General features: G+C 40.0%; 1 protein-coding gene and 1 long non-coding RNA gene across 3 annotated transcripts in view; one reads left to right on the top strand and one right to left on the bottom strand.

Moving 5' to 3' along the window:
* Positions 1-775, top strand: part of fbxo7 (F-box protein 7) — an 11,315-nt gene extending 10,540 nt beyond the window's left edge. For both annotated transcript variants that reach the window (XM_053343997.1, XM_053343998.1), the window contains exon 10: positions 404-775. In XM_053343997.1, coding sequence (XP_053199972.1) covers positions 404-706 — 303 coding nt within the window. In that variant the 3' untranslated portion in view covers positions 707-775. The remainder of the gene's footprint in view (positions 1-403) is intronic.
* Positions 776-12,188: 11,413 nt separating this feature from the next.
* Positions 12,189-14,750, bottom strand: LOC128385189 (uncharacterized). Its single transcript, XR_008324649.1, has 3 exons — positions 14,659-14,750; positions 13,341-13,416; positions 12,189-12,243 (listed from the first exon to the last, which is right to left on the bottom strand). It is a non-coding gene; the product is annotated as an uncharacterized LOC128385189 (long non-coding RNA).
* Between the last annotated feature and the right edge of the window lie 2,818 nt (positions 14,751-17,568).

Below are 17,568 nucleotides of genomic sequence, written 5' to 3'. Positions count from 1 at the left end.
GTTCTTTCCTCCTTTCCTCCCTCCCTCCCTACTCCTTTCCTTCCTTCCTTCCGTCCCTCCCTCCGTCCTTCCTTCCTTCCTTCCTTCCTTCCTCCTTTCCTCCCTTCCTCCCTACTCCTTTCCTTCCTTCCTTCCGTCCCTCCCTCCGTCCGTCCTTCCTTCCTTTCTCCCTCCCTCCCTTCTCCTTTCCTTCCTTACTTACTTCCTTCCCTCCCTCCCTTCTCTCCTTACTTCCTTTCTCCCTCCCTCCCTCCTTCCTTCCTCCCTCCCTCCCTTCTCTCCTTACTTCCTTTCTCTCTCCCTCCCTCCTTCCTTCCTTCCTTCTTTCCTTGACCTGAGGACAACGATCCATTCATCTGAATCTTTTAGTTTTCAACTTGTCTATCTTTATGTTTCTCTCCAGCTTTACAAAAGGTTTTATAAGACCCGCTGTGACATCCGACACGTGGCCCGTCACCGCTCGCTCCCTCCCTTCCTCCGAAACCCCCGCGACATCTTCGGCCCGGTTCCCGTCCCCCTCCACCCGCCGCTGCCCGGCATCATCGGCGGGGAGTACGACCAGAGACCAAACCTCCCCCGCGGCCTTCTGCCTCGCACTCGCTTCGACCCCATCGGCCCACTTCGAGACCAGGTCGGACGACCGCTGAGCGAATTCCGCCGACCGATGGGGAGTCGACCGACAGACGCACGGCGAGGATTCATCTGATTCTCACCTGTGAAGATCAGTTTTCAGGACTGATTCCATCTTCTCCTGCAATAAAAACAAAGATTTGAAGCTGTTATCTTTTTATTTTTATGTTTTTATGAAACGTCAGAGTTGGCATTGACAGGTATGGAAGCCCATCGCTGCCAAAACATCAATGAAATGATTGAATAGTGCAACGTTAGCTAAGTCCAGACACTGACTTTAACCCTCCTGTCGTCCTCGGGTCACGGAAGGAAGTTAGGAAGAAGAAGAAGAAAGGAAGGAAAGGAGGAGAGGGGGGGGGGGGTAGGAGGACAGAGGAAGGAAGGAGGGAGGGTGGGAAGGGAGGGAGGGAGGAAAGAAGGAAGGAGGGTGGGTGGGAAGGAAGGAAGGAAGGAAGGTAGGTAGGTGGGAGGGAGGGAGGGTGGAAGGAAGGGGGGGGGGTGAGGGAAGGAAAGAAGGTAGGAGGGACAGAGGAAGGAAGGGAAAAAGGGAGGAAGGAAAGAAGGAAGGAGGGTGGGAAGGAAGGAGTGAGGGAGGGAAGAAGGGAGGAGGGAAGGAAGGAAGGGGGGGATGAGGGAAGGAAAGAAGGTAGGAGGGACAGAGGAAGGAAGGGAAGAAGGGAGGAGGGACAGAGGAAGGAAGGGAAGAAGGGAGGAGGGACAGAGGAAGGAAGGGAAGAAGGGAGGAGGGAGGAAAGTAGGTGGGAGGGAGGAAAGAAGGAAGGAGGGAGGGTGGGAAGGGAGGAGGGAGGGAAGGAAAGGAGGGGGGGAAGGAAGGTAGGTGGGACAGAGGAAAGAAGGAAGGGGGTGGGAAGAAGGGAGGGAAGGAAGGAAGGTAGGAGGGACAGAGGAAAGAATGAAGGAGGGAGGGTGGGAAGGAAGGTAGGTGGGAGGGAGGAAAGAGGGAAGGAAGGAAGGAGGGAGGGAAAGAAGAGAAGGAAGGAAGGATGGAAGGAAGACAGGAAGGATGGAAGGAGGGAGGGAAGAAAGAAGGCACAGTCAAAACAGATGGGGTCAATTTGATCCAGGAGGACGACACAAGGGTTAACAAAATATGAGATACTAAGGATATATTGTAAAAATTAAAATCTGTATTTCTGTTGTAATTTTGACTCTAAAAAAGAATTAACTACTATTTTTTGAATAATTCCAGATAAAATAAAAGAATAAAATATTAAAGAAAGCCTTCATATTTTTGCCCTATTTTTTTACTACTTGGGATAATCTACAAAAAAACCCTAAATTTAGATTAAACTGGTTAAATTGTAAATAAGTTATATTTTAAATATTTCTGGTATTTGACCAAAGACATTCTTCCTTTTAACCCTCCTGTTGTCCTCAGGTCAAGGAAGGAAAGGAGGAAGGAAGGAAGGAGAGAAGGGAGGGTGGAAGGAAGGGAGAGAGGAAGGAAGGAAGGAAAGGAGTAAGGACAAAAAGAGGAAGGAATTTAAGAGAGAAGGAAAGGAGGGAAGGAGTAAAGGAGGGAGGAAGGAAGGAAGGAAAGAAAGGAGTAAGGACGAAAAGAGGAAGGAATTTAGGAGAGAAGGAAAGGAGTAAAGGAGGGAGGAAGGAAGGAAGGAAAGAAAGGAGTAAGGACGAAAAGAGGAAGGAAGAGAGAGACTTGATTTTACTTTCAGTTCCTTTTACATTCTCCCTCCCTCCTTCCTTTCCTTCCTTCCTTCCTTCCTCACTCCCTCCTTTCCTTCCTTCTCTCTTCTCCAAGATATTAACATTAACATTTGTCATAACTCCATCTAGGACGTTTCTATACATAAATGTAAGCACTGTGGCAGTAGTACTGACCGTAGTACTTTACTCAAGTAAGGAAGCTGTGTACTCTGTCTGCCTCTGATATTTAGGACTGTATGCTCAAAGGCCTCTCACGGTTGTGCAGAGTTTTTGAAAACTGCTGGTATAGTTTTATATAATCACTGACTGCTTTTTCTTTTAACTGGAAAAACTTTTAATTTTTTTATTGAACACACAATAAAACAGAAACATACATCTTCTCTTAAGGACTATACAATTACATACAATGAAATGTTGTCAAAATGTAAAAAGATATAAAAGAAAAAATACAAAAAAAACTAAGACTGGGGTTTTTATAAGGTGCAAGTAGAAAGTCATTTTGCAGATCACCAGGCATACAATTAAAAATAACAGAGAACCTAGGGAGGAGCAAAGTCTTAAATCAAATAAGCAAGAAACAAGATATATCTCCACAGATCTTTCCAGCTATTTTGCTGGAGTACAATTTTTTAAGGCTACAGGAAAAATAATTTGAAATCATTTATAAACCAGTCAATGGAGGGCAATGCTGTAATTACCATATATCATTATTTCTCTTAAAGTGTGTAAGTATTCAGACCTTACACTTGAGCAACAGCAGGAACCTGGCTCTCTTAAAACTAAGTGGAATAGAGCCTCAATTAACCCTTGTGTCGTCCTCCCGGGTCAAATTGACCCCATCTCTTTTGATTGTTCTTTCTTTCCTTCCTTCTTCCCCTCCTCCCCTCTTTCTTTGCTCCCTCCTCCTTCCATCCTTCCTTGCTTGCTTCCTTCTTTCCTCCCTCCCTCCTTACTCCTTTCCTTCCTTCCTTTCTTCCCTTCCACCTTTACTTCCTTCCTTCCTTCCTTCTCTCCTAAATTCCTTCCTCTTTTCGTCCTTACTCCTTTCTTTCCTTCCTTCTTTCCTCCCTCCTTTACTCCTTCCCTCCTTTCCTTCTCTCTTAAATTCCTTCCTCCTTTTGTCCTTACTCCTTTCCTTCCTTCCTTTCTCCCTCCCTCCCTCCCTCCCTTCCTTCCACCCTCCCTTCTCTCCTTCCTTCCTTCCTCTTTTCCTTCCTTCCTCCTTTCCTTCCTTGACCTGAGGACAACAGGAGGGTTAATAATAATATTTAATAATTAATGTTAAAGTTAGTTTTAGTCCTCGTTAACTCTCAGTGTGAATCTGAGACGCTTGATAAATATGAGCCCAGACTCACAGTCTGACTTATAACACCTGTTTTTATCTTTTCTGCATCAAACAGCTCATGTACAACTAATCTGTAAAGTGCTGACTTCAACTAAATCCAGAGATAACTGTTCAGTTTGGAGTCAGTTAAGAGACTTAAGTGAAGACGACAAAATCCAGATCCAGACTCCAGATGGATCATCAGGATCCAGCTGATCCTCTCTCAACACTCCTGGATGTTCACTCTCACTCTAACAGAGATCAATAATCCCTCCACCTGATGAGAGAAGAAGAAAGAACAGAGGAGATAAATGAGTGTTTAGTGAGACTCACTTGATCAGCTGTCAGTCAGTGATGCAGCACATCCAGTATAAAGAGCAGCAGGGACTTCAGTCCTGTTCAGACCAGAAGTGGAACAGCTGTGCAGCGTAGCTTGCTTCCTTTCAGCTCTCATGTTAACGTGTTGGAGTGAACACACTGAGCTCCAAGCTCACACACCTGCACACACTTTTACTATCAAGTGTGTTTCCTCTGCAGATTTCACTCAAGTACACAGAGGAAATAAAGTTCTGAGAGTCATGAACACATCATTACTGCAGAAATAGAGACATTCACTCATCAGTTTACTGATGGATTTACTGCTGATACATGTCAACTCTTATCAAAGTTTAAAGCTACAGAGTCTCTGTGGGATTTGAAGATGTTTCCTGCTGTTAAATCATCACATGACAATCAGTTAGAGCTCTCAGCTAAACAGCTGCTGTGATTCCTGGACTTCAGCAGAGGTTCTGGTCTGTATAAAGACCACATGGTTACTAAACGTAATGATGCTTGTGTGAAATCAGAGCCAGTGATTTGCAGGCTGCAGTCAGACTGATCTTAGAGCTCTGACAAAGATGAACTGATCAATAGTTTAGTGTTGAAATGAGAGAACAAACACTTTGAGATCAGATTTGATGATGAGGATCACTGTCTCTATACATCTTGTAAGGCTGTCAGCTGTAATCCAGCTTTATTTCCTGCAGACATCAACACAACAACAACAGTCGTCTTCACATCTGATTGGCTGACTGTTCTCTCTCTGTCTGTCTTTCTGTCCAATCCTGAAGCCTGTCACCATTCTCCTCTCACAGCTTCACTGAGGAAAGCAGCGCTGAGAAGGTTGGAGCTTCACCAGGAAATACTGGATCTTTGCTTTGATACTGACTGTGTTTAATACTAAACTGCTGAAACCAGCACAGACTGACTCCAACTCTCTACTGACCTCAGAGTCTCCAGGCTGCAGTCTGGACTCTGCTGAAGATCAATCAGCTGCTTCACGTCTGAATCCTTCAGCTTGTTGAGTCTCAGATTCAGCTCTCTCAGATGGGAGGGGTTGTCCTCCAGAGCTGAGACCAGATAATCACAGCTGATCTTTGACAAACAGCATCGCTTCAATCTGAATAAAGAATAAATGATGTAGATTAAAATCCATTTATAATCCAATCAGATGTGTTCAGGTTTTAAATGTGTAGTTCAACATTACTATGTCCTCATCAATGAGCTTTTCTCTAAAATGAGCAGAGTGACTTTGTCATTGTGGATCATCATAATGTCAGCCTTAATGAAACAAACAGCTTTTCCTTTTTTTAATTGTAGGTGCAGTTTAGACAGATTAATGGCATTAGTTGTATTTCATTCATCTCATTAGCTTCATTAGCCATTTCATTTGTTGTTTCAAAAGGTGAAAAATGTTAAAAGAAAAAACAGAGAAAAAGAAAATATTATAAATACTGTATCCTCTATTGAAAATAAATAAATAAGAAATAAAAGGGAAACAAGAAAATATACACATTTGCAAATATTGAAAACCCCCAAAATGTCCCTTAATGTGTGTGTGTTTGTGTGTGTGTGTGTGTGTGTGTGTCTGTGTGTGTGTGTGTGTGTGTGTGTGTGTGTGTGTGTGTGTGTGTGTGTGTGTGTGTGTGTTCTAAAGGATCAATATCAATGATCAGACATTACTCATTAAAACACATTAATGAATATAATAAAGAAATATTTCTCCTTCATCAAGTAAACTGGATCAGATTCAAACAGAATATTTAGAACTAAATTCCCTCTTTGAGTTTGGATCCCTCCACTGCAGCTCAGCAAGGAAACACTGAAGAAACACAAACATACTTACTTGATATGTGGAACTCAGACTGCTGAAGCCTCATATTAGTTTACACTCTGGAAGTCATTTTTACTCACAACAAGACTGCGGATTTTAAATTCCTGAAAACATTTAAATTCTACACATTTGTGTTCAGAAAGAAAGAGCTGGCAGCAATAATTCCCTGCAGACAGTCTTTAAAAGTTAGCAGTCTTACCGACTGCTTAGTGTGTGTGTGTGTGTGTGTGTGTGTGTGTGTGTGTGTGTGTGTGTGTGTGTGTGTGTGTGTGTGTCTTTATGAGTGTGTTTGTGTGTGTGAATGTGTGTGTGTGTGTCTTTGTGTGTGTTTGTGTGTCTGTTTGTGTGTGAAAATTATGAACCAAACATTTAAAACTTCAGTGAAGCTTCAGTCAGTGAACTCACATCAGAGTCTCCAGTCTACAGTTTGGACTCTCCAGTCCAGCAGACAGACGCTCCACTCCTGAATCAGACAGGATGTTGTTACTCAGGTCCAGATGTGTCAGATGAGGGTTGGACTTCAGAGCTGAGGCCACAACTTCACAGTCAGTCTTTGAGAGTCCACAGTTAGAAAGTCTGTAATGACACAAATATTACAACATATGTTATCATGAAAGAGGAAACTTTATATTTACTTCATACATTTGATGATCAACATTTGCTCAATCTTTATTTCTGAGGCATTTTATTCCTTTAATGTAAAACGGCAGTTGATCTGATCCCATGTCTGTCTCCACTAAGTTAACATGAGGACATCTTGATTAGAAAACCACTTTTACTGTCCACTATGTTTAATGTGACTGCAGGATATTTAGACTCAGTTCAGCTCAGTGAACAGTTCCAGTTGAGAAAGATCATCTCTCTTTGCTACCTGCTGCTGTCAGGTTCACATCCATAAGCAGCTACATTTACTGACTGTTCACAAACACTAATGAAACTAATCACCTGACAGTATTACACCTGTTCATCATTAAATATGAATGTATTCAATATTTAGATGTTTAGTGTCCACTTTCTTTTCTGAGAATCTGAAAAACTGATTCAGCACAAACACAATGAACAAACCAATCAGGTTGAATTATTTTAACATGATGTCATCAGAAAGATGTTATCAGGGTATCAGCATTAAAATATAACATTGAGCTTTAATGTGTATCAGATCTCTTTAAACAGGCTGAATTCTGCCATTCTGCTCTTATATATTGATCAGACCTCTGTGCATTTCCTGCTACTACTCTTCTCTACACCAACAAGAGAGAAAACAGCTGAGAGTTTCTTTCTGTGAGCAACAGAATATCAGAAAGACTTCAGAACAACACCATGTAACACCACTTCCCTCTTTACAATAAAAAGATGAACTGATGAGAAATAAAAGGCTCCATTGCTCGGTTCAACACACTCAGGGGTTTAGTCTCTATGACCAGTAGTTTACGGAGGCTAATGTTGGTTAGCGTTAGCTAACTTTACATATTGATGTAGAACTGACATTACTGAATCAGTCTGCTGATTGGCTGATCCTCCGTGCTCACTATGAAATGTTTCAGAAACCTTTCAGAAAAAATTGAGGATGAAAGCAATTCTCTCTGACTTCAGAAATCTTTGGAAAATGAAACAGATCTTATTTTAAACTCTTAATCATAGTGTTAAAAACAGTGTGTGATTATATATGATTTACAGAAGCTGCTCATGTAATAATAACGTTACTGCATTCACTGATAACTGTAAAATACTGATATATGTTGTGATAAAATGCTGCTGTAATAAAACCTCAACCATGACCTCTAAAGTCCTTCATTAGTTTCACCAGGTTTGAATGATGCCTCCGTCACACAAAGGAAGATTAATAGAAGAAAAAACTATAAAATCCATTAATTACTAGAAATAAACAAAATCACTGTTCATTAACTTAACAGCTATAAACAACCAACTGAAAAATCAACATTATTTAAACTCACAAGATTTGAAACAGCTCAACAACATCTGGGACTAAATATAACTGACATGTTATTTCAGTTATAAACAAGTAGAGAACTATTTTAACAATAATAAAAATGTTATATTATTTGTATTTGAAGAACTAAATACTAATCTACACTGATTTATAATGTTAATCACATCTGGACTTACACAGCCTTTCTGCAGTTCCTCACAGCTGGGATCAGTCTCTGTCGTCCCTCCTCTGATGTGTTGTACTTCTCCAGGTCCAACTCATCCAGAACCTCCTCTGACATCTGCAGCATGTAGGCCAGAGCTGAGCAGTGGATCACAGAGAGTATTTTCCATGATCTGTTCTCTGACTTCAGGAACTTTTGGATCTCCTGATGTACTGAGCGGTCGTTCATCTCCGTTAGACAGTGGAAGATGTTGATGCTTCTGTCAGGAGAGATAAACTTACTATTCATCTTCTTCAGGTTGTTGATGACTCTCTGGATGGTTTTTGGACTGTTGTCTGTCTGACCCAGCAGGTCCTCTAAGAGACTCTGGTTGGACTCCAGAGAGAGGCCATGAAGGAAGCGGACAAACAGGTCCAGGTGGCCATTTTTACTTCTGAGAGATTTCTCCATGGCTCTCTTCAGGAAGTCATCCAGTGATGAGTTACTGTAGTATCCACCCAGGAAGGACTTCAGTACCTCTGTGTTCCTGTTGGTGTAACAGTGGTACATGTAGACTGCAGCCAGAAACTCCTGAACACTCAGATGAACAAAGCAGTAGACCTTTTTCTCGAGGATCATTTTCTCTGTTTTGAAAATCTCTCTAAAAAATCCTGATAACACCGCTGCCTCTGTGACATCAAGACCACACTGCTCCAGGTCTTTTTGGTCGAACATGATGTTTCCTTTCTCCAGATGTTCAAATGCCAGCCTCCCCAGCTTCAGAAGAAGGTTCCTGTCAGCCTCCGTCAGCTCCTGTGGACTCGTCTCAGGTCCCCCGTCATACTTGTTCTTCTTCCTCTTTATCTGAACCAGCAGGAAGTGTGAGTACAGGTCAGTCAGGGTCTTGGGCAGCTCTCCTCTCTGGTCTGTAGTCAACATGTCATTCAGAACTCCAGCAATGATCCAGCAGAAGACTGGGATGGTACACATGGTGTGAAGGCTCCTGGATGTCTTGATGTGTGAGATGATTCTGCTGGACTCTTCATCACTGAATCTCCTCCTGAAGTACTCCTCCTTCTGGTCATCAGTGAAGCCTCGTACTTCTGTTATCCTGTCAGCACATTTCTGATCCAGGATCTGATTGGCTGCTGCAGGTCGGGAAGTGATCCAGATGAGAGCTTGGGGAAGCAGCTTCCCCTCGATGAGGTTTGTCAGCAGCACGCTGACTGATGACTTCTGTGTGACATCAGACACAACCTCACTGTTGTTGAAATCTAGTGAAAGTCTGCTTTCATCCAGGCCGTCAAAGATGAACAGAACTTTAAAGTCTTCAGAGTCGAGCATCTCTTCTGTGAGCTTCTGTAATGTTGGATAGAAATGACAGATCAGTGTGAGCAGACTGTGCTGCTTATCTTTGATCACGTTCAGCTCCCTGAATGGAAGTGGAATCAGCAGACTGATATCTTGGTTTTTGGAGCCCTCTGCCCAGTCCAGAATGAACTCCTGCACTATGAAGGATTTTCCAACGCCAGCGATGCCACTCGTCAGAACAATGTGGATGATGTGTTCCTCTTGGCCAGGTAAGACTTTAAAGATGTCGTGACACTTGATCGGTGTGTCATGGAGGATCTTTGTTTTGGAAGCTGTGTCAAGCTGTGTCATCTCATGTTGGGCATTATCCTCTCTACTCTTTCCCTCTGTGATGTAGACCTCAGTGTAATTTTCTTTCAGGAGGGTTTCATTTCCTGGTTCATCAGTTGCATCAGTCATTTTGTGATATTTCCTTGTCAGAATGAGTATATATATACCTAAAACCTTCTTCCGTCCACTACCTGCTGAAATAGAAGAAAAATATAGATTTTAACAACTAGATACAGATATGTAAACATATATATATATATATATACCAATAAAAAACGGTGTATAAGTTGCACCGGTGTATAAGTCGCAGTCTATTTTGGAGGATGCGGGGAAAAAGGTTTTTCTATTAAAGACTGGTTTATTTGAATGCACCAGTAGTTATTCATTTATAAATATGTACGTTTATTCTCCAAAACGTTTTCCATTTCCATTTATTTGAAACACAATTCAAACACACCGATTACACCTGAAACAGTGTGTTGAGTCAATGGTTAATCGTCCGGTAATTATTTGCTTAACTGAACTGGATCAATATATTAAGTTAGACCTAGTTCAGGTTAGGCCACGAGTTTCAATCAAACCTTTTAAAAGAAAACAGTAACTTTACATATGTAATACAGTGTGCACCTGTGTGTCAGTCCCAGAGTCAAACAAAGCATCATCTTCTGTTCCATCCAGTGGAAAAACAACTAAGTAAGTGAATCTTAATGCTTTTTAAAGTGAAGGCATTGATTACATTTTGGCCTTATTTGAGGATATTACACTGTAACAGCAGAATAAAGAGATTTTTCTTTGAGTTGGACAAATATTGGACATGTAAATGGACACTTACTGAATTCCATGTGAATTTAGGGTCTGAGTGGTGGTTCTTTCATGCTGTGAGCCATTTAAACCAAATGTATTTTTTATCTTAGATTCATTAAAGAAATATTCTTTACCCTGGTATTTCTTTTGTTGAAGCGGGTGTACCATAAGGACAGACAAATCAGTCTAACATTATTTTTGTTATTTTTGTAATTTATGAACTTCATGTGTCAGTCTGTTGGTCAGTGGAGATATCTCCAGATTTAATGTGGGCATAGATTTACATAGTTATTGTATAAGTTCATTTAGTCTTATTTCATGTGTGTCTGTCCCATTACTTTTGAATGCCTGTAATTTGGACACTATGTTTAAAGGTCTATATCTCCTGTACAGTTCTTTCTATGTTAACGTAAACCTTCTCAAATTAAAGCTTTAATGTAGGATCAGTTATTTTATTTAATTTAAAGGTGAGCCTGACAAACAAAAATGCATAACTGTCCAAATACTTACTGTGTGAGCAGTGAGGTGTCTCAGTGGTTGTTGCCTCACAGCTAGAAGGTCCTGGGTTTGAACCCTTGTTGTCTCCGGTCGTCTCTGTGATGAGTTTAGATGTTTCCCCAGTGTTAGTGTGGGTTTCTGCTGGTTGCTCTGGTTTACCCCCACCATCAGAAACATCTGTGTTAGGGTTGTTACTCCTGTCAGTGCCACTGCTCACTGCTCCTAGAGTATAGGATGGGTCAAATGCAGAGTATCAGCTGTCAGAATTACATCACTGCCCACCTGACCTAGTTCATTCATGTTTTACACAGTTACATCTAAAATCTTTCATTAATCCAATGACGACCCCCCAAATTACCCACAGTGTGAAACCAGCCTGCAGGAAGTACTGTATGTCTGTTGGTCAGTGGAGATATCAGCAGATTTAATGTGGGCATAGATTCACATAGTTACTGTATAAGTTCATTTAGTCTGATTTCATGTGTGTCTGTCCCATTATTGTTGAACGGCTGTAATTTGGACACTATGTTTAAAGGTCTATATCTCCTACACAGTTCTTTCTATCTGATGTTAACCTACTCAAATTAACTCAAACTGCTCCTAGAGTATAGGATGGGTCAAATGCAGAGTATCAGCTTTGTTTCAGTGTATGCGAGTTCTGAAAAATGACAATGAAGACATTTATATCTAAAATGATGAAAAATATAAAGACAGGATGTTTCTCCTCAGATCTGCTGTCTGGATGTGATGTCATGTTTGTCTCTTCCTGTGACTGACCTTCTGATCCTGAGCTGATGTTTGACAACTCTGTCACCAGATCATTTCTGCTGATTGTCTTTAAAACGCTCTTCATCACCTCCACAGCTCCAGAGAGTTCATATTTCTGCACCATCAGATCCACCAGGTCCCACGTATCCTCTGCCTTCTCCAGCTGGCTCTTTTTGATGGGTTCGATGTCGCCCACCTTTTCTTCCTTCAGGAACCATTTGAACTTCTTAAATTCATCGACTTTTAAATCATCCAGGATGTTGAGCAGGTCCCTCTTCCTCATCTTGACTCTATGTTAAAATCAGAGAACATTGATAAGAGAACAGTTGTGTTTCTGTCAGTCTGCCAATAGAAACTCATTGTGTGTTTGTACTGGATCTGACTCATTTGACAAACAGCCCAGTTTGGCTGCAGTCGTTTAAATGTCAGAGAAGCTCAATGCAAATCTACAGAAGCTGTTCTGGAGCTTTCTCAGTTATAGACACATATTTGTTAAAAGTCAACAGAGTAATCTCAGCACAAGGTCCAGTTAGTGTTCTGCTTTCACAGCTCACCTGTTTGTTGTGGTTCAGTGAACTCTGCTGTCTTCACATTCTGATTGGTTCGTTAATGCTGGTGTGAAAACTGTCACCAGAGAGCTCCTGAAACTGAAGCAAAAAGGACAAAGCAGGATTTTAATAGTAGGATACATATGTGATTTAAACTACTGTTAAATCAATCTGCTTCAAAACTGTCATAAATAAATGATCTTATAAGTGATCAGTAAGCCAGCAGTTCCCCAATAAAGTGAAACTAGTGAAACATGGTGACTGCCCTCCTGTAATATCTCACTGTTTCATCCTTCCTGTCTGTCTCTACTTATGATCAACCAGCTTCTAGTCTGAATGATGCTGATAATAAGTTATTTCTCTTTGAGAAGATCAATAAACTCAGCAGCTTCACTCTGTGATTTTAGGATTGTATGAAGAGTTTTGAGAACTCAACACCTTTTGGAGCTTTTTCTGTTGTACAAATAAGAAACACAGTTCAGGTGTTTGTGTCAGAACTGGACCTTTTGTTTCTAACTGCTGATGCTGAACCCTCCTTAAGACCTTCATCATTTCAGCTCATATTCTACTTTTACTACATTTTCATAAACACATGTTGAAATAAGTCTGAATATCAGCTCTGTGCTTCTTCTTCAACACCTTTTGTCTGGATGTGAAATCATGTTTTATTCTTCCTGTGACTGATCAGTCTGTAACATTATATCTACATATCTTTTGTGTAAACTCTGCACCAGATCATTCCTGCCGATCTTTTCTAAAACCTTCTGTCAGCTGCAGAGCTCCATGATCCTGATGTTTCTGTACCATCAGATCCACTGTCTGTGTCCTTGCTGCATCCTCCAGATGAGCCTTTGGGATGCCTTCGAAGCCCTCCAGGATGTCATCCTGCTCCAGAAACCACTTGAAATCCTTGAACTCATCCTCTGTTAAGTTTTCCAAAGTTTTAAAAAGCTTACGTTTTGCCATTATGGCTCCCTGCTGAAAGTAAAGAACATTTCAAATAACTTGGACATGTATTCACTTCTCACCTCATGCTACTTTGCCACTATGACTTTTGTATATGTTACATATAAAACTACTGCTGCTTGAACAATTCATTCTTATTGTTGCACTTTTAGTGGGCAGCATCGTGTCTTTATGAAGTGCTGCCCTCTGCTGGTATTACAGCACATTTCATGATAAACTGATATTTTTACCTCACATACCTCTACAGGAGTTCATGAGTGATCAGCTGGTAACGTTGGACACTGAGCGAAGCTGTTTGGTGAAAACCTGAAGGGAAAATAATAATGATGAGATACTACACTTCACTATTGTCATTCCTGGTGCTTAAACTGGGAGGTCAGAGGTCAGTGCTGATCATGAGCCAACAGGCATACAGTGTCTTTCTGAAGGACAACTCAGAAGGAAAGATGCTTGTTAATGTTATGATTTGAGGAACACTGAACCTCCTTGTATCACCTGCTAGTGCTGCTACAGTTGTTGGTGATAAACACTCATCCTGTTTATTCTTGTTGAACTGATGCCAAACCTGCAAGGTAAGTTCATGAACTTTGTGTGCACAGTTGGCTCAACATAACATTATTATTTTCTAACCGTCCCATCTCATCATGACGACCTGTTCAGACACAGAATCTGGTGTCATGAATGTGTGTCATCAGCAGCTCTCCACTGATTCAGCATTGCCAGATATTCTTTGTTGTTAAAACCATGTGCCAACATTACATCACGATGTAACCATCCACTCCTTTCATGGGCTCTGCTGAAACTTCCTGCAGCTTCTCCTGCACACATCCCTCTGCCCACTCCCTCCCACACTGCCCTTTCATTCTGTGTCTCCTCTCTGATCTGCAACTACTCCACTGTACAGATTTGGGTGTGTAATGCTAGCAGGCCTTCATCATTTCTGGTGATATTGTACTTTTACAGCATTTTCACAAACATATGTTTAAACACCAAATAACAAAACAACTGGAGTAAAACTCAACTCATTTATTTTCCCATAGACAATGTTATGTGACTCATAGTTTGAACATTTCTACGGCTGGACTGCCATAAAACTCTCCTGATTAAATCATCAGTACAAAAGATGAACAAATGCATCATTAAACATCTGGTTTCCATGTCACTCAGTACAATGGAGTAACTCACTGATATGTTTTATCTTTCTGGTGACAGGAAGTGTTAACTGTGGCACCATTTTGTCTCACCCCAGTTGTGTAGTAATATTAACAGTAGCTGTAGGAGTAATACTGGCATTAAGAGCAGGAGTCGCAGTGATACTTGTGACACTAACAATGATTTAACAGTAACAATAACACTGCCAGCACAAGGAAACCAGAAAACTGTCAGATCAGAACAAAAGATTAAAGACAAACAGGCGGGAAAAGTTTCACAAAGACAGAACAGGAAGTAACACACAGATCTGCTTCTACACTCAAACATGAAGCACTAAATACTTTTTTTTTTACTTATTCATATGTCAAAAGAATGTTTTATTACTTTAACACTCACTCTGCTTTATACGTCCTGTTTTCCTCCAAAAGTTTTAACCAGTGCTCCTCGGCTCCACTGACTGTAAAATGGATGCTCATCAGAATGATAGCATAATTTCTCTTAAGTATTTCCTTCCTCCAGAGTTGCTCCTCCTTTCCTCTCAAATTCCAACAGAAAACAAAGTGAAGAGGTTTAAGGTGTTTCAGTGTTGTCCAGCAGGGGGCAGCACAGACCTGCCAGTACTAAACACACCACTGTCTTCAGTAGTAGAGGAGGTGCAGGGTAACGTTTTAAAATGACAATGGTGATTTAAGATTAAATAAATGCAAGAGAAAAGGCTAACTGTCATTTTATCATTGATTTTCTTTTTATTATGAGACATAATTTTAGGGGAAGTATATATAACAATGTGTTTCAGTGTAGTTATTACTTTGATATTTTAAACCTTCCATGCATTACTGTAATCTTCATGAGTCTGATAAACCTTTATAGATGAACAATAGGAAACAGTGTTTGTTCTGAGTTGCGCTATATGATAACACTTTGCTTCTCCACACACATCAGTTTAGTTTGACTTCCACACTCTATTATTGTCCCCCTAGCAACACACATAATACAAAGGTTCCTACCTGCATAACATTGCAGCCTAATACAAGGATTTATTATAAGAGCTGGACACTGGATTAAAAATGGCACCTACAAAAATTACTATTATTATTATTGGGTACAAAGTTTTTATGGTTACACCACTTAGACATTTTTACCATAATCCTCTAATATATTCTCTCTAAATGGATTAAAAGCAGAAATTTGATGCTGGGTCCACAAAAAAAGGATGTGTGAAGTTATTCATACGTTTATTTTCACATTTTAACTCTTTAAATTTAAACTAAACCTCATAAATAAACCGCATTGACCCTTACAACGACTTTAATTAGATGTATTATGATCATTCTTGTACCTGATAAATGGATATTTTTAGATAATAAAAGATCATTATAATTATTATTCTCCTGGTAGACACGTGAGCGCACTGAAACAATGACGTCACCCTTTGTCTAAAAACTCACCGGTGGCGAGGAGGGACAAAAAACCTTCCACTGGAGAAATCGCTTTTTTTTTCTTTTTTTTTTTTTAAGGGTTACTATATTTAATTTTTATGACATTAACCGACTTTAAACGTGACACCATGCATCATAGCGTGTTATTAGGCTCTAATACACTCAACGAGACAATAATCTAAAACAATTCACATGGAAATAGTTTGTTAATCAACTTCTTTTACCTGCAGTCTCCACCAGCCAGCCGGGCGGGGACTACTGCTCGCTCTTATCGCTGGGCTGCAACGTAAAGTAGGGTGCGTTTGATTCATTCACCGTGACGCCCCGGAGAGCAAGAGCATGGTTGTTTTTTTTTTATTTTTTATTTTTTATTTTGATTGGTTATCAATAACACTGTATTTATGTTATAACACAGCATAAAAACATAACATAAAAAATAGTAATAAACAAGCAAATAACAAAAAGTAAGTAAAGCAAAAAAAGAAAATAATTAAAGTCGTTTTTTGTTTGAAACATTGAATAATAACAACAATAGCACAGTCACAAACAGTGACATTAAAACCACGAATGAAGACACACAAGAGGTTTAATTATTCAGATAAAAAGTTGAAATGTTTGCATAAATTAATAGTTTTGGTTCATTATTTTATTACATGTTGTTTTAGGTTCAGCAGGGTTTCAAAATAAAAGTTTAGGTCAGGAGGTTTTCTAAAATATGACTTAAGGTAGATTAAGATAATGTGGGACACGTTTTGTAATTCTGACTCATTTACTTTATTAACCCATGAACACCTCACATCATTATGTATATATATGTATATGCACAATTGAATTGAAATTGGTACTATACATGAAATACTAATATTGCACAACTTGACATAATTTTGTTTAGTAGCCTAGTTTAGTTTGTCTAGTAGTGTTTCTGTAGTCTTTAATAATAATAATTCAGAATAAACAAGCATGTATTTCTACAGAGAGGGTTAGGGTTAGATAGTTAATGAATCCTGAGGGAAAGATTATATAGTAATAACAGAACTATCCAAAGTAAATTAAAGCTGTTAAACCCTTTGTAGATCACACCAAGAAAGTTCCATTTAAAGAATCATCTCTTTGCTTTTCCTCTTTGAGGCCATGACAACATAAAACATGGATTTACTTCCTCATTGATCCTAAATGTGATGTTTTACAGCCTCTACAGACTCATTCACTACTTCATTGGTTCTAAACTTTTATTAAAAACATGTTAGAGACTCTTTCTGTTCACGTACAAGATGAAAACATAAAAGTCAACTTCAAAAATGTCTCCAGCGGGATCTCTGATGTCAGCACAACCTGTATCTATAGCAACCATAGCACAACCTGTATCTATAGCAACCATAGAACAACCTGTATCTATAGCAACCATAGCACAACCTGTATCTATAGCAACCATAGAACAACCTGTAACTATAGCACAACCTGTATCTATAGCAACCATAGCACAACCTGTATCTATAGCAACCATAGAACAACCTGTATCTATAGCAACCATAGCACAACCTGTATCTATAGCAACCATAGAACAACCTGTAACTATAGCACAACCTGTATCTATAGCAACCATAGCACAACCTGTATCTATAGCAACCATAGAACAACCTGTATCTATAGCAACCATAGCACAACCTGTATCTATAGCAACCATAGAACAACCTGTAACTATAGCACAACCTGTATCTATAGCAACCATAGCACAACCTGTATCTATAGCAACCATAGAACAACCTGTATCTATAGCAACCATAGCACAACCTGTATCTATAGCAACCATAGAACAACCTGTAACTATAGCACAACCTGTATCTATAGCAACCATAGCACAACCTGT

The sequence above is a fragment of the Scomber japonicus genome, chromosome 23 (genome assembly GCF_027409825.1).
Source record: "Scomber japonicus isolate fScoJap1 chromosome 23, fScoJap1.pri, whole genome shotgun sequence".
In the NCBI taxonomy this organism is placed as follows: Eukaryota; Metazoa; Chordata; class Actinopteri; order Scombriformes; family Scombridae; genus Scomber; species Scomber japonicus.
This window is presented reverse-complemented; position numbering and strand designations above follow the sequence as displayed.